The sequence below is a fragment of the Coccinella septempunctata genome, chromosome 2, assembly GCF_907165205.1.
Source record: "Coccinella septempunctata chromosome 2, icCocSept1.1, whole genome shotgun sequence".
NCBI lineage: Eukaryota > Metazoa > Arthropoda > Insecta > Coleoptera > Coccinellidae > Coccinella > Coccinella septempunctata.
The window spans coordinates 39,674,840-39,698,975 of record NC_058190.1 but is presented as its reverse complement, the minus strand read 5'-3'; the positions used below and the strand labels follow the sequence as shown (position 1 = coordinate 39,698,975).

Sequence of the window (24,136 nt, the reverse complement as noted above, 5' to 3'; positions counted from 1 at the left end):
ACTAAATCCGAAAATTCAACAAACACTTACATTTTCTCGAATATATCGGAAAATTCTCGAAAAAATCGAATAATTTTTCACTTACAACGACCCGGGTGAACGAGGAAAGATTTAAACGTCCGTACTCCACGAATTTCAAATCAAAACTGACCGGTCGACTTATACAACTCGATCGAATGAATAATGCATTATGTAATTCGATGACGAATCAACGGTTAACGATTATAAAGTTGATTTGTAGAAATTTCGGATTTGGATATTTTAACAATTACGGTATTATCAAACAATAGATTTTCTCATTAACTAAATCCGAAATTTCAACAAAATCTTACATTTTCCCGAATATATCGGAAAATTATCGAAAAAATCGAATAATTTTTCACTTACAACGACCCGGGTGAACGAGGAAAAATTTAAACGTCCGTACTCCACGAATTCTAAATCAAAACTGACCGGTCGACTTATACAACTCGATCGAATGAATAATGCATTATGTAATTCGATGACGAATCAACGGTTAACGATTATAACGTTGATTTGTAGAAATTTCGGATTTGGATATTTCAACAATTACGGTATTTTTAAACAATAGATTTTTTTTCATTAACTAAATCCGAAATTTCAACGAAATCTTTTATTTTCCCGAATATATCGGAAAATTCCTGAAGAAATCGAATAATTTTTCACTTACAACGACCCGGGTGAACGAGGGAAAATTTAAACGTCCGTTCTCTGCGAATTCTAAATCAAAACTGACCGGTCGACTTATACAACTCGATCGAATGAATAATGCATTATGTAATTCGATGACGAATCAACGGTTGACGATTATAACGTTGATTTGTGGAGATTTCGGATTCGGATATTTCAAAAAATACGGTATTTTCAAACAATAGGTTTTTTTATCAACTAATACCGAAATTTCAACAGAATCTTAGAATCTCCCGAATATATCGCAAAACTCTCGAAAAAATCGAATAATTCTGCACTTAATACGAACCGAGTGAACGAGGAAAAATTAAAACGTCCGTAATCCGCAAATTCTGAATCATAACTGACCGGGCGACTTACACAACGCGATCGAATGAATAATGCATTATGTAATTCGAGGACGAATCAACGGTTAACGATTATAACGTTGATTTGTGGAGATTTCGGATTCGGATATTTTAAAAAATACGGTATTTTCAAACAATAGATTTTTTCATTAACTAAATCCGAAATTTCAAAAAAATCTCACAATTTCCCGAATATATCGGAAAACTCTCGAAAAATCGAATAATTCTACACTTAACACGACCCGAGCGTCCGTACTCCGCGAATTCTAAATCTAAACTGACCGGGCGACTTACACAACACGATCGAATGAATAATGCATTATGTAATTCGATGACGAATCAACGGTTAACGATTATAATATTGATTTGTAGAGATTTCGGATTCGGATATTTTAAAATATAGAGTAAAATAGAGATTTTCGAAATCGACTTTTTGTGCTAGGGTAGAAGCCTAGGCAAGTCTGATTATAGAACCGGAAATCCTAATTGGATCAAATAAATAAAACAGGAGATTGAAAATTACAATTTTTGAAAAATGCCATTTCCTAATTGAAAATCTCAACGAAGGGAGATAGGCTTTCGAAATTGCTCGCAATAGATTCAGCGTGTTCGAAAATTTATATTTTCATACCAAAATTTGAAATATCTGGCCCTGTTTAGGAGGAAATAATTTTTTTTTCCACTTTTCATTTTTGAGTTGACTTCTAAGAGCTCTCTGAAGTGCAATTCTTTATTGAATAATAAACTGTTTAGTTTTCTAGAATCTTCATAACAAATTCTATGAACTCCATATCCTGAGACATACTAGAACACCCTTATTTTTAGACTGAGTAGCAAATGGGTCATTTTAGGGGGGTATAACCTCTTGCTCATTTTTGACCCAAAAAATCGATATTTTCGAAATCGACTTTTTGTGCTGGGGTAGAAGCCTAGGCAACAACAAATTGTAGAACTAGCGAAATCGAATAGAATCGAAAAATAATGGAAAATCGATTGATTATTTTTAATTTTTTTCTCAACTTTTAAAACCACTCGATTTTGCTTCTTTTTTCAATGGTATGTAGGTATCCAGTTTCGTTAATTCTTTCCAGTTACGGTTATAATTAAAAAAATGCGAGATGTACCAGAGACGATTAATATACATAATACATACATGGTAATGAGTTATATTTTTTCATTATCTAAGTTATTTTTTCATGCCGATGAACTGCGCGCGAACATTCATTTATGTATCAGCACAAGACTGATATATACATTTCCTCACATTTTCTGAATGAAAATGCTTATGAATTGTTATCGGCTTAATGATAAAAAATTGTGCAAAACAGGTTTTCTTTCAGATTTAGGGTATTTGTAATCGTTAGTAGACAACCATATATACGAAATAATAATAATAAAGATAACGTACGCTGTCCGTGATAAATTTCAAAATTTCCTTATATATTTAAGTGTTCGTGTAAGTATTCCAGCGAAAAAAAACAGATTGAAAATGTTCAAAGTGATCTTCATAACCTTTTTCTGTCATTATGGTGAGTTTATACTAATTAACAAGTACCTTAGTCGAAAACATTTCCAACAATATGGAAACGATAGAATAAACTATATTGCTTTCTATTCTTTTACAAGACTTTTGTCACCTATACGCTATACAGGGTGAGTCTTTGACTCGTACAGTAGATTCTTAACTTTCTTTCAATACCATTTTTTTCCGATTCGGCCCTGATAAAAAGATATAGCCATATTAAGTTTTCATAATGGGCTGTGTCACCCCTGGAAAAACAAAATTACCTTCAAAATAACTAGCAAAATCTGTGACACCCCCCACATCTGTGGATCTTTTGAAGAGTGGCATTCGGTCACAGTATCCAATTTCTCCAATTTCAGAGATATTTTTTAATTTGTATTGGATTGTAAGTTTTCAGGGAACTGAAAATATGTGTTAAAAACACCCTGTAAATTTTAAAAATGCATAGGGGTCAAGGCTTATTTTTTATTCTCATTGTATATATCTGTCTGAGCTTATATTTGACCTTTTGACCTTTTGCGAACAAAATAGTAAAAGGTGAATTCGTTATAGGTACTTAGATTATCTTGTTTTCCTGCTGTAATGCAAATGAACATTATAAATAGCACAAATAATAATGATATTCATATTTTCATAACTATAAATACTATTGAAATAATAACAGTATCGAAGATATTTTATCGCTCAAAAACTGATGATAGGAAAGCGTATGATTAGAGATGAAACATCCTAGATTTTTGTGTGGTAAATATATACAGGGTGTTCCATCTCAGACGAGCAACCCCGTTCATTTCTTATCCCATAGTGATCAGAAAAATTTCTCGAAACACGCCGAATGATTTTGTTTGGGGGACATCGGACATCTATATTGATGTATTTGAGGCTTGAACGAGCAACCAAAGAAGGGGCGCTTCAACCCCTAAAAATTAAATAGGGGATAGAGGTGATGATACATTTGAAAGGTCTTGGAAGCCTCTTAACAACGGTGTATAAACAATGTAATTTTGATGAACCGTTTTCGCTAAAAATGAATTTTTAGCTCGAATGAGCCACGTTAATTGAGAAATTGAGTTCCGATTCTTATTTTTTGGCAATAAAATTGAATATTTCTCTCCAACCCCATCCACCTTTTGTGTTTCTTCTGGTAACCAGAAAATTAAAAACAAAGATTATGGTTGAATTTCATCTTCCGCGCTTCCAACGAGCCCACACATTGTATGTTTCCATTTAAAAAAACGGAAGTTGGTTTGTCCTAGCTTATACAATGGTGTTATACCTATAAGATGCAAATCTGGCACTTATTTCACATTCTTTTTCAGCTGTTGAATTAGTCGCATCACAGCAGTGTCAACTATCTAAATCATCGAGATCATGTCAACCGACCTGCGAGTTTATGCATCCACCATGCAGAAAAAGTGTTAATCCTCAAGATCTATGCCAGTGCGAAGAAGGGTACATCCTATTGAATTATAAGAACACCACTTGTGTACCTATTGAAGAATGCCCAAGTGAGTATTGAGAGCATTGCAAAAAACTTCAACAGATTGACGAAAACTGCCTGTTCATTCAAACGTGCGTTATCCTATTGAAGATATCTCTTCAAAAGGTGCGCTCGTACTGCTCCCACAGAAATTTCTTGAAGTTATTCAACATGTATCAACTGCATCGCGGAAAATGAAGGCAAAGATGAAAGAAACCAATAAACGTTACATTTTCAGGTAAATGCAGCAGTCCTAACCTTTTCTGGAACGACTGTGGTTCGAAGTGCCCAAAAACTTGTCAAAAACCGAATCCTCAAGCTTGTACGAAAATATGTGAACCTGGCTGTTTTTGCGAAGAAGGTCTTATACTGAATGAAGCAAATATGGAATGCATCAAACCAAAAAATTGTCCAAAGTAAAAAAAAAATCGACGCATTTTTCAGTGATTAAACAAAAATAAAACCACCCCTCAAGTTGTTGAATTTATTGTTTTCTGTATCACATATAAAATCTCATAACAATTATCCAAAATAATACCAAGAGTAAAAATATAAAAATACATCCAAAATTGAATGAATTTTTTTTCAACAAACTAAGTTCAGTTCATCTTCGAGGAATTGTTCTAGTTGTGATTCTGTGAAATCATTTATCTCATTCTCCTTGATCTGGAATCAAAATATCCATAATTCAATCATTACCAAAAAATCAAATTGAACAGAGAATAGGTAGAGAAGCGTGCATAAAGAACATATACTGAAGAAATATACAAAAGGATTCTCACCACAATCAAGGCTTCCTCTGAACCATCCAATATCCTCAACTTTGTCTGCATGAGACCACTGGGCCTTCCGTCAGTATTCTTCAGAGTTGTGAAATGATCCAGCACCTCTATATGCACAGTTTTATGAATGTTCTTATATCCTATAATACCAAGAATGTTCATATGGGGAATTTGATAATGAAGCTCAAACCTCATCTTCTGCTTTTTTCCAACTGTTGTGAGAGCTCTAAACACATTTTCTAAGCACGGGCGGTTCTTTAGATGTTGAGAGGTAATGAAATTCGTTTTTCCATGGGGTTTTAGATTGAGTTGGTTGAAAAGAGGACGATCTTCATAGTGAATGCAGACTAGTAGCTGATTTAGCTTCTGCTTAGTATTGCTTTTTTCTGGAACTACAAAACGGAAAGAATATTTTTTAAAAGAATAGAACCTGAGCTAAATAACATCATTGAGAACAAAGGTGATATCAGTAATCTAGGTGCAATAAATAATTATAGGAGTAATTTTACAAATTGTGGATTTTTTTGTTAACCAAATGAAATTGTACTCAACCAATTCTAAATAAATTCTAAAATAAATAAATAAATAAAAATAAAATAAGTATTATTTCAGGAGTAATAAATACCAACAAATGTTAAGATTTTAATTTAATTAACTAGCCACACAGCATCTTTTATGTCACAGAAAGACCATTCTATTGAAAACCAGTTGAGATCCTGAATTTGAAGTAAGGATTACTCACGTTGCTCAAGAAGAACTCTCCTCTCCAAAAGGTAAGGCACTAGTCTGTGACATTTATGATTTAACATCCACAAATGCCAAAAACAATCAATAACTGCATTTAAGTCTAACTCCGATGATTCAATAAATTCCAAAATTCTGGAAACAATTATATCGAAATCATATGCTTGGAGAAATATACAGTTCAGGTTACTCATTCCCCAAAGAAATCTAACTAAATCTTTGCTTCTTAACTTCTTGCTTCCACTATCTTGGGATGAATAATTTTTTATTTCTTCCATACATTTGCTAGTTATGAATTCTAGTAACTTTTCATCGTAGTATAGATTATCTGCATAGAAAGCTAATAGGTGGCAGTAGGTCTGAAATGTATAAAACTCAAAAGATTTGTTGAAAAATATTGCACATGATATTGTAGCCAGTAAATCTTCATCACAGTAGCGATTCAGTCTCAAACATTTGATTAGGGTTATAAAAAGAGCCGGATCCCTTAGTAGCATCAAATTGTCATTTAAATAACATTTAATCTTATGCAAAATTTTTTTGTTATTCATTTTCGTACTAGTTTTGAACGTAGAATTTGCAATGATACACAATTCCTCAGAAGATAGCCCTTTGATATCTTCATCTTTTAGTTTTGATAATGTTTTCCTCAATATTTGTTGAGATTTTGAGTTTTTTTTCATCAGAGCTACATAAAATAGGAATTTCATATAGTCCTTTCCTTTTAAGTTCTCCAAATCTGAAAATAACTTATCTATGGCCCTTGGATAAAACTTCAATTCAGTAACCCTGTGTGGCAAAAGTTCCATGTAGGCATCAAGGAAACTCAATATCTGTTTTGTGTCCAGATCTCCTTGACGTGAACAACATTCTTCATCAACTAACTTCAAAATTTTATGAAATTCTTTGTTGCTTTTGATCAAGCTTTCATTTTCTAGAGAACTTATAAATGAAATCAGATTGGCATTTGAAATCTTAGATTGGTATAAATCTTGGTTTCTTATTACTTTGAGCAATTCATCAGCTTTGAAAGTGTCACTGTTGTGAGTCGATTCAGTCGATTCTGGCTTCAAATAAATCATCAATCTTCCTGTGAGCGTATTGCTATCTAAATTGACAATTTTATCATTCGCAATAAATCTAGCAAAGTTCCTAACGTTGCTGATAGAAGGATACGACTTCACAATTGATGAGAATATCTTTAGTGTTCTAACTCTCATTTTTCTACCAATATAAATCTCTTAGCACTTGTATTAGATATATAATAACTTAGATAGATCACATGATGAACTTATGTTGATATGAAAGCTAAGGATTGTACATTTATTTACATTACATCATATAAGCAATTTTCCATTTTATTTTGATTTGAATGTACCGAAAATAGGTTATTGTCCTAATACATAGATTTTAGTGGTGTTCTTCTTATTCAAACTTGACCTTTGTCAGTACTCATTTTCATAAATGCCATAGAGATTTGATTGGTCTATGATAAATGCCATAATGGCCATCATGGAGATGAAACGCCAAATATGGCAATTTTTTTCAGAAATTAAACAAGAAGATATGGATTATGGGGCGTCATCTATCAGCAAGCCTTCAATCTTTTAGTTTAGTTTAAAGTACGCTACTTTCACTGACGCAAACTCCTCCATCCATATTCCATCCATATGGACGGTCATGTCGGTCAATGAACCATTGAAAACAGTGGCTCTGTAGTTTCGGATTAGATAAATCAATGTGTTTTTACCTACTGTTTTAGTTTTTATTCGAATCGATTCCAAGCTGGTGAGCCCAGTTATAAAAAGACTTCCTCTACTAAAAAGGCTAACTAAAATATTATTGCTCCGAGATTTCGTTTTTTCGCTACGTCATAAGCTGCGTAATTCGATATATCATCAAACATGTTAAAATTTTTATTTTGCAATGACAATGAGTGTTATCATTTCCTTTTAACAGAGCCGGGTTTAGGTACATAAATAACCATAATGTCTAAAACATTTATTGACATCTATTGAAATTCCTTTAAATTGAAAAATAATAATAGTTACAATAATTATCTATGCAATAGAACCTGGATAAACCTTGATGTATGCAGGAAATAAAAATAAGATTCGCAATTTACTCAAAACGAAAAATATTTTTCGCTCAGATCGCAATAATTCATAAAGTAACATGTACCTAATTTATTACATGAACCTATAAAAATTTGATTTGATTGACCTCGAAATACATGAAGAGTAAGAATTTGGATTCAATAAGCTTAACAATTATTTTATCCTACAATAAAAAAGGTTTAATAAAGAATAAATAATGATCAAATCATCCTGAGGAATTAAAGGATTCATTACTAGAACAAAAAGTTAAAAAGACCTGATCGACGAAATTTTAGTACTGAAATTTCTTAGTAGAACGTGTAATTCTTATAGAACTTCAATAAATTGATCTCATTTCATCCGATTGAAATCCTATGCATGAAAATAATACTTGGGTATTGTTCTTAGTTCTTATCTTTTATCAATAATAGCCGTTGTAAATTTGCCTTATAAATGGTATCTATATCAGCAAATATTTGAATTCTCATTTTCAGACTGATCACTTATAGTTTTCAGTACCTATTTAACATAATGACAGAGAATAACCCAGTAATATTAGTGACTGGATTTGGTCCTTTCGGGGTTCATCTTGTCAATGCCAGTTGGGAAGCTGTTAAACTGCTGCCAGATGAATTTCATGGACACAGAATCGTGAAGAAAGAAATACCAGTCTGTTATAAGGATGTCGATGAAAAAATTCCTAACATGTGGATGTCTATGCAACCAAAGGTAATAATGACTATAGGTACCTGCTAGTAATTATAATAAATTTGATAGGTCTCGCTGTTTCGTTTTCAACATTCCACTGATGTATATTAAATTTTCCGATCAATAATAGATACATCATGGTACAAAAGGATTTAGATTTTGAGACTTTTGAGAGTAAATCATCAGAGAACGTGCTGTCATCGAAGAAGAGTAGTGATAGAACGGTTTCGCTCTTATTAGAGCTCTTCAGTAACGCATGTAACTCTACCGACGATGGCAACCAAATTAAATGAGGGTTTAATATTGTACTCCAGCGCCCTTCTCCAAGTACCAAAAAAGATTTCAGAAATCTTCAACTATACTTTGTGGTTTTTGTCTGAGAGCTGCATACAAGTCTATAAATTTATTGTATAACCATTTTTTGTTTTTTATTGATATTGACTAATTGATTTGTTCAGTTAGTCATTCATGTAGGGGTTTCCAGTGAAGCCAGGAAAATAACCATTGAAAAGACTGCAAATCGTAATGGATATGAGAAACTCGACTGTTTCGGAAAGAAGCATTCAACTGGAAATGTTTGTCCGAGAGATCTCGGCGATGATTTCATAAATACCTCTATAAATGTGCCTGAAATCTGCGAAATACTCAACAGCCATGATAGTACCATCAAATACTGCTCATCAGAAAACGCGGGAAGGTGAGTTAAAAGAAATCTCCGTTGAAAGTGGAGCAACTTTAAATAGCAGTATTAAGTATATAAAGATTGCTATATTCACTGCCAATACGAAATATAAGCAACGAACATTAAGAAAATTTTTCTTGATGTCATGAAGTAGGCTATATGGAATTTTGAAGTGCCTTAGGCCCTACCATACCACTTTGTAGTTAACTTCCTTTCATACGAACTATGAAGTAAGCGATTTGAATTTTACGAGAGCTTGTAGGACATTTTTTTCGAAAACTTTTCATCTTGAAAAAAGAAATGTAATAGGCCTAGCAATACATATTTTTGTTATAAGTGATGAAGTCATTCGATTTTTTTTTTCAGATACTTATGTGAATATATCTACTACACATCTCTGAGATTAGACAGAAACAGATGTATTTTCATTCATGTACCACCTTTGGATAGTCCATATACAGCTAAGGAATTGAGTGATGGCATTCTACAGATAATTAATTGCGTGTTGAAAGGAGATTACTCTCAACAAAAGAGTGTATCTGTGGAAAAAGTTGATTTTCTTTTATCCCCTTTTATTCAGTTTTTTTCCATTAATTTATACTAAAAATCTAAAATATCAAGTATATTTCTTCCGACTATATTTTGTTTATGTTATGGTATTAAGTTGTAAATAATAAATTTTAATCGAAAGTATTCATTTACATTCATTCCAGTATTCAGCCCCACCATGATAATGATAATTAATGATTTTATGTACTTAAATGAAAGCAGACGGAGGACCAGTTGTGTTATGCGTTCATGTTATTTTTTATGAAAATCACCGATGCATTACTAAAAAAGTGTTCAGCTTGATTTTGAACAAACCCACATTTTGAAAAGTTCACATTATCAAGATAACTTAATTGGCGTTCTGTGTGATTTTGATACTATTCTGTGGGGCTGTCAAGTTGACATATCCTTCAAAATCATAACCTAAGATCTAAGATTTTTTTTCACTTCAAAATATAAACATATTGAGGTATATATTCACTAAATTCTAACTATTTGAGGAGGGAAGAGTTACGAGATAATATTTTTGCTTAATGGCTCTTCAAAGTTATCGTCATATCATTCAGATTATAAATTAACTGCTGATAATATTCTAATTTTCTGCACTCGGATAGATAATAGGTGATGTGTATTTTCAGGAACAACGTTTAATATTCCTTCCTCTCCTCATAAACTGATCCTTGGTGGACAACAAGTGGACTGCTGAACTAAAACGGAGATTTAAATCTTCATCAAGGATTACTCGTTGAATAAACTAATTGGTATAGTATATTTCATTGGAACTGAAATGGGGCGTTCTTCGAGCTTGAGTCACATATCACAGTCCATTTTTTTTTCGTTAGAAATTCACATCAATCAAATCATTCATTTAGAATATTATCAGCAAACCTCATTATTTCCTTCCTCGAACTGAAGCATTATTATCATATAATTGAATGTTGCACCAACTAACTGAAAAGAAATGTTCTCAAATAAGTATGAAATGATTACCGAAATTATTCACCATATAGAATAATGTGCCATCAATAGAAAAGAATCCACAAGCATTATATTCTAACTTTGTATTCGATATGTGATTGGAAAAGAGCAACATCTGAAATTTTATAGGTTAATTTCAAAAATATCTTTCAATTTATCAACTACAAATTTCTCACTTTTTCTGATAATTCCGGATTCAAATCCTCCAAGAGTAATTTGTGAAGCAGTATTCCTGTTCTCCTAGCCTGAAAAAATAATATACTATTGTGAATACTATAACATTTTCCATCGATGTGAGAGTTGTGTTGTTCTGACGAGGTCAAATAAGAACGAAACTGGTGTCGGCATCTACTCTTTCTCGGTGGATTAGTCTGACCGTTGCATGGTACTCTGATGACTCAGCCGGTGGTCTGTATTATTCAGAATATGATATAAAAATTGGGTATTCTCCTGTGAAAAAGCAGGGTGGTATCGTGTTTGCAACTTTCGGACCACCTCATAAAATCAAAAATAATTTTTGCTTAAGCGTTAAGAAGAGTCGATTTCGCCAATGTTTGAGTCCTTCTCTTAGCCTAAAATTCCTTATAGACCGTATAAATAATGTATTGATTCTAAATTTTCAGTGTTGCAGTGCAGCATATCTGTTGAGTAAAAACTTCAGCCTTTCGAATTTGTTTAGCAGTGAAAATGACGTCGAAATTTGAGCTGTAAATTAAGTCATAATGCGCATGATTCATATGTTGATTTCTGAATCATGCGCATCAAAGATTAGAGAGTTACCTAACCTAACTCTCTAATCTTTGATAGTTTTATGCGCATTTATGACGTGGGCGTCTGAGTATTCTGTATGCCCTTTTCTAATTAATTGGATTTGAAAAGTTTCATATACACACAGCGTAAAAATAGCATTTACCTCATTGACAGTTAAATGACAAGTGAAGCACAATAAAGCGAATCCAATCCATACCAAAGAAGTCCATTGAAACCAATTGATAGCGGAATAAATATCTTCCTTGATCTATAAATGATATTTTGACAAAAATAATTTTAGAATGGATATATAAAACTTACGTAATATTCGTAATAGGCATTGAATAGTGTACATATGTTTATCAGAAACAGGCCGGCAAAGAGGGCTAAAAATCTCATTTGATTAATTTCCTTCAGTTTATCTCCCGCCTTATTCAGATAAAAATAAATTTGAAAAAAAAGTTCGATTTTGTTTGTTATCCTTTTAGGATATTTCTGTATTGTAGAAAGAGCTGAAACAGAAACTCGAAAAAGAATTATGAAATTTATTAATTGTCTTGATCAAATCAATAGATATAGTGAGATGGTTTGCGTCAGGTCATTTTAGTTGATTGGCAAAACGCCGGGATGCAAGAATTTCAGACGACTCTGTTGAATTTTTAGAATTATTGATATAAAGCTAATAAAGCATCAAAGGTTAAGTGTGTCTGCCTTCAAAACGCTTTCTGTTGGTGAATTCTCAACAATCCCAACAAACAATTCATTAGATTCAACTCATGAAGTCTCAAGTTGAGCCTGTTGATGCCGTAGCAAATCAATAAATCTTTGGTTATGGCTTGAAACAATTTTTTTCACGGCATGAGAGTTGAAAATTAAATCTCTTATTATATCTCAAATATCTCACTTACTGAATGAATTGATTTCTCTATTTATAATCCAATATCTGGTCAACAAAAGTACCTTCAACATGCAAAACCTATAACCGTATACCACCAACATAAATGTTGCGTAAAACAAAGCAAATTGGGTAGTTGGCAATATAGAAATTTTCTGCAAATTTCCAGTAGTAAAACCTCCATATATTATCAATGACAAATAAAAAAATCCAAAACCGATTCCAGCCATCTCCATGTTAAAATGCCGCTTATGATTCAGCCTGATTTCAGTTTTCTGCATCATCTCGTCTACCAAAGATAAGTCTTCCAAAATACCTCTCATCTTACTGGAGGTGTCAATGGTGAAGAAAAAGTTTAGATAGATCTGTCCTATGAGAGTCCATTTTGTTGTTTTCACAACGAAGCCTGCCAAACCGTCGTAGTATGTTTCCTTGTTTTCGAACATTAACGAGGAGGTTACCATGAAAATCGTTATTATGTAGATCCAAAGTGTGTGAAACAGTTTGAACCTGATACTTTCTGACACGAACCACACTCCATTTTTTCGAGCAGGACAGATAGTTGATATGCCACACAGTAGGCAGATAAAAAATGTTGGAAATATAGACGGAAATAATGAGTCTACTCTCATTTTCATATAATTCACTTAAAACCACCTTTAATGTTGGTTCAATCGCGTTATATGGATATTTGTGATTCATATTCACGATTCAGAGTAGTTCATATATATACATTTATGAATTAGTCCGAAGACTCCTTTGGGATTTCCACAAATTGAGGTAACTTAATCATCATGATCGAGCATTTCAATTCATGATTTCGGCCGATGAACTAAAATAACGAAAATAAAAAATCTCTTCGTTCTCATTCCGGGGTAATAAAGCTTTTATACAAGGTCTAAATGAATAGTTGCGAAAAAATGGGATGATTCCTTCAATTCTGAACAGTTCCTGATGGTCTCAGATACAGCCACTGTAAGTTTTAATAATGAGCTGTGCCAACCCTGGAAAAACAAAATTACCTTCAGAATAAGTAGCTAAATCTGTGACACTACACATCTGTGAATCTTTCAAACAGAGTTGTATTCAGACAGAGCACCCAATTTTTTGAATTCTATAGATACTTTTTAATTGTTGAACATCAAAATTACTCGAAAACGGCTCATTACATTATGAAGAATAATTTTATTTTACAAAACGTTCCAATATTCATTAGATAGCGTAGGTACAACTTAGGTTCAAGAGTTGTGGATTCTTTGAATATTTTGTATTTTTATGGTACGTAATGTCCATAATGAGAAAACTGGAAGACGTGGGTGATGTCTTGTGTTCGGAAAAGAATCATCAAATAAATGAAAAACTGTATTCCGAAATTATAATTTCATTCGATAAAACCGTTCGCGGAGACTCACCCTATATAGGTTCATACGACGCGAAATCACTGAAAATACAATTTTTTTATGGTTTTTCAACAGCCTGTATCTTTCAAGCCGCGCCGATTCGTGAAGAATAGTAAAAGAAAAAAGTGTTCAAATTTGAAATTTGACATTATCGATAATTTTCAAAAGGGCAATTCAAATTTTCTTATAACTATTTTGAAAGATATGTGCATCAAATTGCATATGCTTACTAAATAATCCAAATACACCAAACTCGTATTCTTTGAAATACATAATTAGATATTCATGCACTTTTTTCTTTCAGAGTAAAACAGTCATGAGTCATTTAGGAGATCGTTTTTTGCCTCAACCTGTGTGTTTGGAACCAGTAGTACATGTAAGATTTGATTTATGCTATATTAACTTCTCGATCTTTCTCTATATCTATATCCCAATGGAAACATCTGAAGAGGAAGGTGGAAGGTCCCCCATATTTTTAATTGATCAAATTCCTTTTTTTCACGTAGAAGCTTTTCCAGAAATTTTCGAATCCTTTTTTGCGGAAAATAGAGGACCAATTCCATCACGCATTGGCTTACGAACATAAGGATACTCTTGAAAATGCGAGGAAAATTATTCCTTCAACGACTTTGGTTCAAAGGATGTTGAAAAAATATAGGAATATGCAAATGGCTGCCAAAAAAGGTATATAATACTTTATTCTTTCGTTTCATTTATATTTCAACTCACACTGTTGGGAAGAGGTACAGACCATCAGTTAGTCGACAAAAATATCAATAAATGCACTTGAATTGATTATACGATCTTCATAAAATGAGTTTTCAAACCATGACACATGTTTCCCTATCGCAATAGCATCTTCAGGTGCGTGAAGGTAAGCGTTTTAAATGTTTACCTTCGTCCATCTGAAGATATGCTACTGCTGTGATAGCGAAACACCCGTGTCGTGGTATAAAAATTAATTTTGTGATAATTGGATGATAATAAGTTCAAAAATATCAAAATAAATAAATGTTTATTTATGATTTCATCAAGTTTGGATTTTGCAGAGCGAAAAATTTGCAGTGTTGATACTGATGATTTGATTCTTGTCGAATTACTCAATTGGTTTAAGGAAGAATTTTTCGAATGGGTAGATTCTCCCGACTGTGATTATTGTAGAAATAAAACAGTTTTTTCCCATGTTAAAAATAATCCCAGTGAGAGGTATGCTAAGAGAGTAGAGGTGAGTGGAAAGAAAACTAATACAAAAATATTTGAGAATATCTATTTTTCTTGAATTTGACTCTATTGTGTTACTAGATTATCAGAATTATAGTACATACAACATACAACCAAACATATATGAAGATCTTATAACACACATATAAGTTTAAATGAATCATGAAAATCTTTAATGTTATTGAGATGCCTTGTGGAACACTGGTGTTCAGGTAATGGTACTTTGCTCTACTGAAGAAATTTTTTCACTACACATATGTGATAACTCCAGGAAAATCACATTTCTCAGAAATACTTTACGAATCCAAATCCATGTCGAAATAAAATTCAATTTTCTAATATACCTACTTTCCATATAAGTTTGGTTGTGTGGGTTTTGCTTAATTGCTTCTTCATGCATATCATTTCTCGTGCTATTTTCAGATTTTCAAGTGTGATGTATGTAAAAGAGAAACGCCATTTCCACGATACAATGACGTGAATATTCTACTCGAAACTAGAAAAGGCAGATGTGGAGAGTGGGCAAACGCCTTCACACTGTTGTGTCGTGCTTTAGATTTTGATGCTCGATTGGTAGTCGATGAAACGGATCACGTGTGGACGGAAGTAAGTAGGTACCACAAAGCTCAATCCATCAATCAACCATGCAGTCACTGTATATCAAAAACTGTATTTTTAAATACAGTATGATCAATGCAGAAACTGTACAGTAACTGTATTTCAAATACTGCTTTTTAGTGCAGAATTATCATAAGTGTATATCAAATACTACATTTTCAAAATGCAGTATTTGATATACAGAAACTGTGCAGTTTCAGTACAGCAATTTCTGTGCTGCACTCAGGTGGCACTTGTAATGCAGTATCTGTACAGTTACTGTATATTGTGTTTGTTGGGTTCGCTCTCGCTGTCTATTTTGTTATAAGTTCTGAACAATAATTTAATATTGGGTGTACCGCAAACACAAACCTTATAATTTTTTCCTCGATTTTTTCACAGGTTTATTCCCGTCACCAGAAGAGATGGTTACATTGCGACCCATGTGAAAATGTATGCGATAGTCCTTTGATGTACGAGCACGGTTGGAAAAAAAGATTGTCCTATGTGATTGCTTATTCCCCTCTCGAAGTTCAGGATGTTACGTGGAGGTACACTAGCAACTATAGAGAGGTTTTGAAGAGAAGAACCAGTTGTGCTGAATGGGAGTTGATAAGAGCAATTGTTGAACTCAGGAATGAAAGGCTATCGAAATGTAGTAAAGCCAAACGTGAATTTGTCCAAAGAAGGATCCTCATGGAACTGGCGGATTTCCTCACTGAAAGGTGCGAAAGGATAATAAAAATGATTAATGATTTTAACATCAGTTAATAAAAATATAAATAAGTCTTAAGGTATAAAATTGCATCCCAGGATATGGGGTATTAGGTGATAGCAAGTGGTAGTATCTTGCATGAACCATATTATTGGTGGAATATCTTCCACTCCAGGACAAAAATTCGAATGAAAAATTTCTTTCACGCTATTCAAACGTGTTTTTGAAAGCTTCAAATCCGACCGTCAAAATCGCATCAGCAAAGAAGTGAAGAGGCATCCAGATGGGTCATATAATATGTCGGCTGGTCGGTATCCTAATTGTACCGCCAAGTTATCGAAGTATACGGCTGTCCACTTCACAGAACTGGAGTCGGCGATCGGGATCATCCTCATTCAGTTCCTGAACCAATCGTATCCTATATGAGGATGAAATTCATGTTGTTTAAGGATCCTCCTGATTGTTGTGCGTGAAACACCAGGATACATCGGACAATTTCCTAGTACTAAAGGTGCGGTCCGTTGCTACCAAAGATCATAGAGTTACCTAACCTAACCTAACTCTATAATCCTTGGTTGTTACATGACCTAAGACAGCCACATCTCTCGCTTTGTCTCTTCGTGCATAAAAAATGCACAAAAAAACAAAGCATTGACGCTACTGAACCAGTAGCAGTGGATACATTTTTGCCAGGATGTCGTTCGTTAAATAAAGCCGCTGTTGTCCGCGCAAAGACAATATTTCTAAAAAAAATAATCTTATCATTACCACTCTTTATTCTACCGAATACACTATTTCAATTGTACTACAAATTTGCAATCGCTTTGACACACTTGTAATATTCTCAAAATTTCACAATGGACTAAGGACTAAGGTAACATGGTCTGTCTACTTTTTGGACAAAAAATTAATACTCTTTTGGATGAAAAAACATACTACTAAATACCTTTGAAATATGTCGGATACGAATAATATTCTCGAGATAAATTCCCTATTGCGTCTTTCACTATTTTCGCTGATATTTCATTATAGATGGATATTCTGAAGCGAAATTTTAGAGTCAGATAGTACTCGATATTGCACTAACAAAATAAGCTATCGCAACACCCCTCATACCTATTCAAAATCAAGGGGTTTTGCTCACTCCCGTTAGAGGGTTGAAATTACGGGGATGAAAAAACGGAAAAGTAGTTCCCCCATTAATCAGAAATTGACGAGTCCGAGCGATTATCAATATTTCTATTTTAAAGTCGGAAGATTGAGGTGTTAAGTATTCGTTGGACCACCTTGTATATGGATGGCCCGTGCCGACAAGCCGATCATGTGCCGATGAAAAGTAACTCAATACTCAAAAATGCAGCTTTACGTCCATCTGCCTTCAATGGGGAATTCTCCTCAATTTGGGTTATCACAGCATATGCAAGTTTAAACTGAATAATTATGAATTTCGTTCATGAATTTTTCAAATGCACCGCGGAATCTATTCAAAATCATTCGTTCTTCAAATATGAGGTTTTAAAATTTAAATCGCTTCGTTTCTAGTTTACGATTTGGCAACAGCGCCTACTAGAAAATAAAAAGAACAATGGCTTGATTATAAAATAAAAGCTGTTGATTTACAGCCATCATAAGGCACGTACTCACTGGCGAGCCCCAACAGCCACCTGCCATAAAAATCCCATAAAATTTTACGACCTTCCTCGTTCATAGACAGCCATCTTTGTCTATCTCATCAAGATAGTGTATTTACTGTATTTGTTGTCCTTCATTATCAACGCATATTTCAGTCGATGTTGCCAACTTGTGCAATAGAAACGAAACGCTTCAAATTTTAAATACCCATTTTTATTTCACATTTTTAAGTACTCAAATAATTTTTTTGGGAAACGGTTGAAATGGCTATTTCAAAATGTGACGTTTAAAAGATATTTCATAAAAAATACATCATTTTCGTCAGAAAAAGTATTCCCTATTCGGCATGTCCTGGACCCAGTTTGAATCTTTCATATTCATCCCTTCTCAATCTTACAGACAACCCGGAGATGAAATGTATGGCGGTAGAACATCTGGCTCTTTGGATTGGCGAAAAGCACGGGGTGATATATCTGACTCAGACTGGCCAAAAAGTTCCTTCTGTTTCAAGTTAACATTCCCACAATTGTCCAAAATGGAATATTCAATGAAATATACATGTTCCTCTGACAGATACGTGTATGGAAGTGATCTCAAGCTCAGTCAATGGGACCAAGCAACATATAGTCAAGTCGACATGATGAGGAAGGAGGAAAAAGATTGGAATAAGGTTTATCTGTGTAGAAAAGGTGAGAATTTGTACCTAATAAAATTGTTCATCAATTTAACACAAATTTAAGAGGTCTGTGATTCTTGGTGGACTAGGTCGCTCTTAACAGTGTTGACGAAATGTGTTGACGATGTTTTGGATGTTCTAGTCAAGTTACTCCCTTTATTTTTTCAGAGGGAACTGAACGAGGATCAATTGTTTGGATGTTTCGGCTTCTGGATACCACTATCAAAATAAACTCGGTGTACATAAAATTTCAAAGGCAGACCTTTGAAAATGGTAATGTGGCAGTTCGAATAGCCAGCAATTCTTCAGACAATCAAGAAAAAGTTGGGATTGATTTTGGCCCAGGTTTGTTTTTCAATTTCCCCATTTTCGGTAGAATTGAAAACTAATTTATTTGTTCAATCCACCATGCTGTTATTTCGCTGCAGGCAATGAAATGAGATCGCTGATGTTTCAAGGATGTGACAATATACGTATAGAAGCCACTCTTTCAGGCGGAAAAGGTTCGACAGCTTGGCAACATGCGCAACTGTTCAGGCAGGATTGGAAAACCGATACAGTTCAATATCCATTTGAAGTATTTCTTACTTTTGTGAACTAAGCAATAGCAATTAATATAATTTAACATAAATACATAATTTTAAATGATTATATTCTAGGATATTTTGTTATAATTCACTTAGACATGTAGGTATGGAATAAAAAAAGGAATATTTATTTATTTCATTGTGATATGCATTACCTACCTCATTATCATTATCTGATGAAATATTCAACATAGACTCGTACAAATATTTTAACAGTAGATTCTTGAGTTCAAAAGAGACACCTTTTTCTATACCATATTCTCCGATTCGGCGTATTATACGAAAAAATATGAATAATACTTTTATTTTACAAAACGCTCAAATATTCATTAGATGAATTTTTGGTATTTTTATGGTAGTAATATGTTCATATAATGAGAAAACTGGAGGACGTTCTTCAATTAAATGAAAAACTATACTTATTCCGAAATTCATTTCATTCGATAAAACCGTTTGAGAGAGATAGACCCATCCTGTATGGGATCATACAATGCGCATCGTATGAACCTAAATACGACGCGAAAAATTTACCTGAAAACTACCTAAATATTTTCAATAACTCGTTGTCGCTAGGTATTTGAATGGAAAAGTAACAAATTTAAAAAATTAGACATATATCTTTATATTCTCTATCAGTTATTTGAGAAATTTGCTTCATATTTTGGTTTACGTTCCATTTCCTTTCTTTGCCGCTTTATTTTCTCTAAAAAGCGATGGATTGGTACCCCTGAAAATGTTGTATGGAGCTTGATCAAAAATGGATATGGAAGGGAGTACCTATAGGACATTCAGATATGAAAATATGAAAAGGTATCGTGATACCAACGGTACTTTTTGAAGAAAAATATCGAGAACTATTGAGACAGTTTATTGGTTGCCTTTTTTATAGCATTCATACTTCAAAGTAGAGTACTATTACAGCTTTTATTCAAGCCTTGTTGAAATTGATATGTAACTATCAAATACATTGTGGCTGCTGCAATAATCTGCAAAATGAATACGTATTTCATTTTTATCTAGAATATGAAATCTGATGTAAATAGAGTGATGTGGATGTATATATGTGATTTGTACATATATATTCTAACAGTAAATTATTGAAATCGAAAAAAAGCTTTTTTTTTCATTACCATTTGTTTCCATTCGGCTTAGATAAAAATATAAAAAGATATAGCTATTTTGAGTTTTCAAAAGGAGCTATATGCCACCATGAAAAATTTCCTAATCTTCTATGGCACTATACTCTGGTTCTTTTAAACAGAGTTGCATTCAGCTAAAGTACCCAATTATTTGAATTTCACAGATATTTTTTTTAGTTTTGAATATTGAATAAGGTATTCGAAAACGGCGTATATTATACTAGAAAATATGAAGAACACTTTTATTTTCCGAAACGGTCTACTAGTTATCTGATGTGCTGTCAAATATTCATTAGTGAGCGTTTTACTTTTAGATAGGTACCTACTTTTAAGAGTTAGTTTCTTTGAATTTCAGTCAATTTTTTGGTACGTGTACCTAATGGTCATAATGAAGAAACTGAAAGATGTGGGTGGTGTTTTGTGTTTGGGAAGATTCATCACATCTCACATCAATGAAATACTAGGTATATTTCGAAAATTATTCCATTCGATGACATAGTTTTGTCAGATATAACTGAAAATTATATCTTTAATAGATTTTCAACAACATCGAATAGAAAAAAATGGTTAAATGTTGAAATATATGTATACCTACAAGTCAAAGATCCGCCTGCCTAAATATCTTGATCTGATCGAGCCCACACTTGAAATATTAAATGGTTTTATTCAACACGAATAAATATACATCAGGTATTGAATAATTATTTAATTCAAATACTAGGTACTTATGAATTTTTGAACACATATTCACATCGAGTTGATGAGCGGTAGATATAATTACTTACAGTAAAAACCAGAGTACCATCTATCTCAAAGAGTCCACATGCTGTAAATCCCACCTTACAGTGGCTGAGTTGATGTACGAAGATATTGAGCTTAAAAGAAATTCAAAACAAAGTTGTGGAATCATTATTAAAAAATTAGAATGGTTTGAATAGTTTGAGTACGCATTTGGCGTAATCATGATACGTTTTCAACACTTAAATTGAAGAATATAGAAGTTTCTAGATTCCGACATACACAATGATTGTTAGTAGGTATAATAACAATTGTTGTAGAATTTCGAAATTGGTCATTCTAATTATGTTATACATTTTTAATTCTTACTGAAATTTATTTTGAAATCTCTTACCCTTCGAGTGATTTTGAAATTCCATGAAAGCATCATTAGTTTGTTCACGAAGTATAGACATTTATCGGCCTGGAAGAAATAAGTAATTCTTGGGTTTATAGCTTTACTCCGCAGAAACAATGTGTGGCACATTGAAAAGGGAAAAAAATATGGCGTAGAACAATATTATGTTCAAAATTTGAAAGTATCGCATCAGTATCGGAGTTTTGTCATTACATTAATCCATATTAATAATGAATTGTCAGGAATAATTACGAATGTGAAATAACCCTGGTATGTAGGAAAAACTGAAAATAGATGTGTTTTGATCAAATGCGTTGATTAGGAGAGTTTTACCATTTTTTCATTATTTCAAACTCAAACCAAAAGTACCTATATAAAAATATCATCTGCTCTTGTGCATTTAGTTAGAATACACAATCGAAGATTTCTCATCTTGTTATATCATGTTATTACGATGAAAATAATTATTAGATTCGAGAGTGTAGAATCAATAGCAATTCTAGGGAGTTGTAGTACTTGAGGAAATAGTTTTCCAATGTTTCTAACACGATTAAAAAATACCTACGTCTTCAATCGACATGATTTTTGATCTTTTTAGGCATACCTCATTACGTAGAAGATGTACCATGAAAGCCTTTCTGATAAGTTCGAACATTCTTAGTGCCGCCCACAATAACCACACAATGGCCGCCACTGGTTTCGTTGTCACCTGAAAATATATGATCCTTTTCGTATATCTGCATTCTTCTGAAGAAACTTCCCATATGAAGTATGAAACTATCAATTATCAAGTGTAAATAATTTTTAAATTAAATAACTACTAAAATAAAAATAAACCAAACCGAATGGCAGACTTTTATTGATCAAAAAGTTTATGATGAAACTTGTTCGAAATACGTCACCCTGTAGTAGCAGAAGCAAATAGCGAAAGCTATCGAGGTGAATTGTATCAACGCTGAAAACGTCAGCATAACTCCAAAGACGTTATTGATTTTTACTGTCACCCTGTATAACCAATACTGAGCTTTCATACAAGAATAAATAACGTACTCGTCAGCTACTTCTGGGTACTTCTCAAACTTGTAGAATTTATTCAACAAATCTGGAAATGAATGGAATAGAAACCAAACTTTTTATGAGTGGTATGTATATGAATAATAATTCCAAGAGTTAACATTTGGGGAATTGTTTACTGAAGATGCTGCAAATGGTGAATTGAAAGAGCAAGAAAAATTTCGTTGTAAACTTCGATATTTATATCAAAACTCTTGTTTGGAAAAGGGAAATATCATTATTTTAAAAAAGAAACGAGGTGATCCAGAGTCATTCGACTACTATTTTGTGATATTTTTATAGGGGTAAGCACCCATTAACACCACTGTAACGTCCTGCAAGAAGCTAATTCTCAGCTATAACCTCATTCTATGAAAAAGAAAAGAACACTGACGCATTTTTAAACACTTTTGTAAGTAGACGAGGTAGTAAGTTATAAACACTAGACGGATGACTTTTTTTTGTTTAGTTAGAATAATGGAGGACTAAACTTATTTAAACTTACTCGGTGGTTCTCTTAGATACTCTCTGCCTCCATTGCTAACAAACAGAGTCTCCATTATCAAGTTGATGGCGAAAAACCTGGTGTATAACAATAAATTCGATAATATGAACATACTCTCGACCAAATGGATCAGAAACTGGGGCCACCCTATAACAATGGACTCGAAAACCGAGGAAGTTCCTACATTTTCTCTTGGAGAGTTCCAAATTTCCAAACCTATATTGAACCCTATGAAATACATGCCGAAACTGATGACCGTAAAATTGATAATGAATCCTGCCTTGTACTTGAATCTGTATCCAATTCTTTCCAAGATGAGGTCCGATTTTCTTATCCATTCCAGTAGGGACAATATGTGGGACGTGGCGAAAATGGTCATGCCGTATTGCAAATATGTCACCATTATTTCTGTAACTTAAATGGGTGAAATAACTGAAATATCGTCTATTGAAAAAAAAAATTAACTACCTGTTAATACGGTCACTACGTATAGCAAATAGGCTATCCTATTGAAATTATACTCTTCCTTTGATGTGATGATGTTTTTCTCCACTGAAAAATTAAAAAAACAATTTTAACAATGATGCTGGAAGCACCACTTTGACCATAAAAATTTGTCGAGAAAATGGCGGCGGAAATTTCATGTTGAATTTCATTTTGGAATGAGCTTCTCACTACAGCTGTGTCTGACATTTTCTTTCTTTTCTTGGCAGAAAATAGGACTCATTCTACCAAAAATTCGCCCACTTGAAACATTCAAGATGGTGAGCCTATCATCCCCTAAAGTTGAATGAGATTTCGTGAAAATTTACACGACTTTTGAGGCATCTGATCGGTAAAATCTGACGATGAGTAAAGTACATATAGAACCAAACAGAATTTTTATACTTTTATATTTGTGATACTTTTTATATTTGTGATTGTTTTAAATTTGTTGATTGATTTTATAGTAAAATGTGCTTTATCTCACCGTTCGCTGCGATGAGGCAGAAGGTATAGAGAACAATGTACAAAATTGGAATCCAGTAGGTCCAAAAATTACTTAGTTTGGCTTTGAGTATACCATTTTTCTTCACGCTCGTAGTAGGATGAACAGACATTATGGATGAAAAGAGGGTGATAACGATTATGCTGTCATATAGATTTCTTTTCGGTTTCTGTTCGTTTTCAGGTAATTTCTTCATTATTGTACGTACTACGAGCTGTTTATTATACGAAACTGAACCTCT

At 33.2% G+C, this 24,136-nt stretch overlaps 6 protein-coding genes across 9 annotated transcripts; 3 read left to right on the top strand and 3 right to left on the bottom strand.

The window, feature by feature from the left end:
• The first annotated feature begins 2,297 nt into the window (after window positions 1-2,297).
• On the top strand, window positions 2,298-4,546 carry LOC123307791 (serine protease inhibitor swm-1-like). The gene is made up of 3 exons (XM_044890224.1): window positions 2,298-2,587; window positions 3,903-4,091; window positions 4,302-4,546. The coding sequence occupies exons 1-3, from the start codon at window positions 2,548-2,550 to the stop codon at window positions 4,481-4,483; spliced, it is 411 nt and encodes a 136-aa protein (XP_044746159.1). The 5' UTR covers window positions 2,298-2,547; the 3' UTR covers window positions 4,484-4,546.
• LOC123307790 lies at window positions 4,534-6,959 on the bottom strand. Of its 2 annotated transcripts, none has more exons than XM_044890222.1 (3): window positions 5,588-6,959; window positions 4,846-5,237; window positions 4,534-4,729 (listed from the first exon to the last, which is right to left on the bottom strand). In XM_044890222.1, the coding sequence occupies exons 1-3, from the start codon at window positions 6,807-6,809 to the stop codon at window positions 4,649-4,651; spliced, it is 1,695 nt and encodes a 564-aa protein (XP_044746157.1). In that variant the 5' UTR covers window positions 6,810-6,959; the 3' UTR covers window positions 4,534-4,648. The 2 variants fall into 2 exon arrangements, with proteins under 2 accessions (XP_044746157.1, XP_044746158.1); XM_044890223.1 differs by lacking the exon at window positions 4,534-4,729 and having other exon boundaries at window positions 4,846-4,985; window positions 5,036-5,237.
• Window positions 6,960-7,264: 305 nt separating this feature from the next.
• Window positions 7,265-9,686, top strand: LOC123307345 (pyroglutamyl-peptidase 1). 2 transcript variants are annotated; one of them, XM_044889610.1, is made up of 4 exons: window positions 7,265-7,377; window positions 8,195-8,414; window positions 8,852-9,090; window positions 9,442-9,686. In XM_044889610.1, the coding sequence occupies exons 2-4, from the start codon at window positions 8,217-8,219 to the stop codon at window positions 9,677-9,679; spliced, it is 675 nt and encodes a 224-aa protein (XP_044745545.1). In that variant the 5' UTR covers window positions 7,265-7,377; window positions 8,195-8,216; the 3' UTR covers window positions 9,680-9,686. The 2 variants fall into 2 exon arrangements, with proteins under 2 accessions (XP_044745545.1, XP_044745546.1); XM_044889611.1 differs by having other exon boundaries at window positions 7,267-7,377; window positions 8,202-8,414.
• A 309-nt stretch (window positions 9,687-9,995) lies between these two features.
• Window positions 9,996-19,205, top strand: LOC123308183 (peptide-N(4)-(N-acetyl-beta-glucosaminyl)asparagine amidase). Of its 2 annotated transcripts, none has more exons than XM_044890749.1 (10): window positions 9,996-10,093; window positions 10,263-10,385; window positions 13,952-14,023; window positions 14,154-14,331; window positions 14,697-14,872; window positions 15,292-15,474; window positions 15,868-16,190; window positions 18,212-18,501; window positions 18,657-18,833; window positions 18,917-19,205. In XM_044890749.1, the coding sequence occupies exons 3-10, from the start codon at window positions 13,964-13,966 to the stop codon at window positions 19,087-19,089; spliced, it is 1,560 nt and encodes a 519-aa protein (XP_044746684.1). In that variant the 5' UTR covers window positions 9,996-10,093; window positions 10,263-10,385; window positions 13,952-13,963; the 3' UTR covers window positions 19,090-19,205. The 2 variants fall into 2 exon arrangements, with proteins under 2 accessions (XP_044746684.1, XP_044746685.1); XM_044890750.1 differs by having other exon boundaries at window positions 9,997-10,093; window positions 14,166-14,331.
• On the bottom strand, window positions 10,462-23,401 carry LOC123307157. Its single transcript, XM_044889373.1, has 7 exons — window positions 22,908-23,401; window positions 21,975-22,058; window positions 11,674-11,915; window positions 11,516-11,620; window positions 10,779-10,847; window positions 10,628-10,717; window positions 10,462-10,575 (listed from the first exon to the last, which is right to left on the bottom strand). The coding sequence occupies exons 1-7, from the start codon at window positions 23,308-23,310 to the stop codon at window positions 10,504-10,506; spliced, it is 1,065 nt and encodes a 354-aa protein (XP_044745308.1). The 5' UTR covers window positions 23,311-23,401; the 3' UTR covers window positions 10,462-10,503.
• LOC123308184 (putative gustatory receptor 28a) lies at window positions 19,947-21,685 on the bottom strand. The gene is made up of 3 exons (XM_044890751.1): window positions 21,347-21,685; window positions 21,000-21,089; window positions 19,947-20,061 (listed from the first exon to the last, which is right to left on the bottom strand). The coding sequence occupies exons 1-3, from the start codon at window positions 21,476-21,478 to the stop codon at window positions 19,975-19,977; spliced, it is 309 nt and encodes a 102-aa protein (XP_044746686.1). The 5' UTR covers window positions 21,479-21,685; the 3' UTR covers window positions 19,947-19,974.
• Window positions 23,402-24,136: the final 735 nt, after the last annotated feature.

What these genes read in the sequence shown, in the direction of transcription:
- LOC123307791 (XM_044890224.1), top strand. Translation starts at nt 2,548, where the DNA reads ATGTTCAAAGTGATCTTCATAACCTTTTTCTGTCATTATG. An exon ending in AACCTTTTTCTGTCATTATG is followed by an intron (nt 2,588 to 3,902) that starts GTGAGTTTATAC and finishes ATTCTTTTTCAG; the next exon opens with CTGTTGAATTAGTCGCATCA. An exon ending in ACCTATTGAAGAATGCCCAA is followed by an intron (nt 4,092 to 4,301) that starts GTGAGTATTGAG and finishes TTACATTTTCAG; the next exon opens with GTAAATGCAGCAGTCCTAAC.
- LOC123307790 (XM_044890222.1), bottom strand. Translation starts at nt 6,809, where the DNA reads ATGAGAGTTAGAACACTAAAGATATTCTCATCAATTGTGAAGTCGTAT. An exon ending in GAGAGTTCTTCTTGAGCAAC is followed by an intron (nt 5,238 to 5,587) that starts GTGAGTAATCCT and finishes TCCGTTTTGTAG; the next exon opens with TTCCAGAAAAAAGCAATACT. An exon ending in CAGAGGAAGCCTTGATTGTG is followed by an intron (nt 4,730 to 4,845) that starts GTGAGAATCCTT and finishes TTTTGATTCCAG; the next exon opens with ATCAAGGAGAATGAGATAAA.
- LOC123307345 (XM_044889610.1), top strand. Translation starts at nt 8,217, where the DNA reads ATGACAGAGAATAACCCAGTAATATTAGTGACTGGATTTGGTCCTTTC. An exon ending in GGATGTCTATGCAACCAAAG is followed by an intron (nt 8,415 to 8,851) that starts GTAATAATGACT and finishes TGATTTGTTCAG; the next exon opens with TTAGTCATTCATGTAGGGGT. An exon ending in TCATCAGAAAACGCGGGAAG is followed by an intron (nt 9,091 to 9,441) that starts GTGAGTTAAAAG and finishes TTTTTTTTTCAG; the next exon opens with ATACTTATGTGAATATATCT.
- LOC123308183 (XM_044890749.1), top strand. Translation starts at nt 13,964, where the DNA reads ATGAGTCATTTAGGAGATCGTTTTTTGCCTCAACCTGTGTGTTTGGAA. An exon ending in GTTTGGAACCAGTAGTACAT is followed by an intron (nt 14,024 to 14,153) that starts GTAAGATTTGAT and finishes TTTTTCACGTAG; the next exon opens with AAGCTTTTCCAGAAATTTTC. An exon ending in CGGATCACGTGTGGACGGAA is followed by an intron (nt 15,475 to 15,867) that starts GTAAGTAGGTAC and finishes ATTTTTTCACAG; the next exon opens with GTTTATTCCCGTCACCAGAA.
- LOC123308184 (XM_044890751.1), bottom strand. Translation starts at nt 21,478, where the DNA reads ATGTGCCACACATTGTTTCTGCGGAGTAAAGCTATAAACCCAAGAATT. An exon ending in ATTTCAAAATCACTCGAAGG is followed by an intron (nt 21,090 to 21,346) that starts GTAAGAGATTTC and finishes ATTTCTTTTAAG; the next exon opens with CTCAATATCTTCGTACATCA. An exon ending in ATGGTACTCTGGTTTTTACT is followed by an intron (nt 20,062 to 20,999) that starts GTAAGTAATTAT and finishes TTCATTTTGCAG; the next exon opens with ATTATTGCAGCAGCCACAAT.
- LOC123307157 (XM_044889373.1), bottom strand. Translation starts at nt 23,310, where the DNA reads ATGGTGACATATTTGCAATACGGCATGACCATTTTCGCCACGTCCCAC. An exon ending in GTATCTAAGAGAACCACCGA is followed by an intron (nt 22,059 to 22,907) that starts GTAAGTTTAAAT and finishes ATATATTTTCAG; the next exon opens with GTGACAACGAAACCAGTGGC. An exon ending in TTATCAGAAAGGCTTTCATG is followed by an intron (nt 11,916 to 21,974) that starts GTACATCTTCTA and finishes ATCTATTGATTT; the next exon opens with GATCAAGACAATTAATAAAT.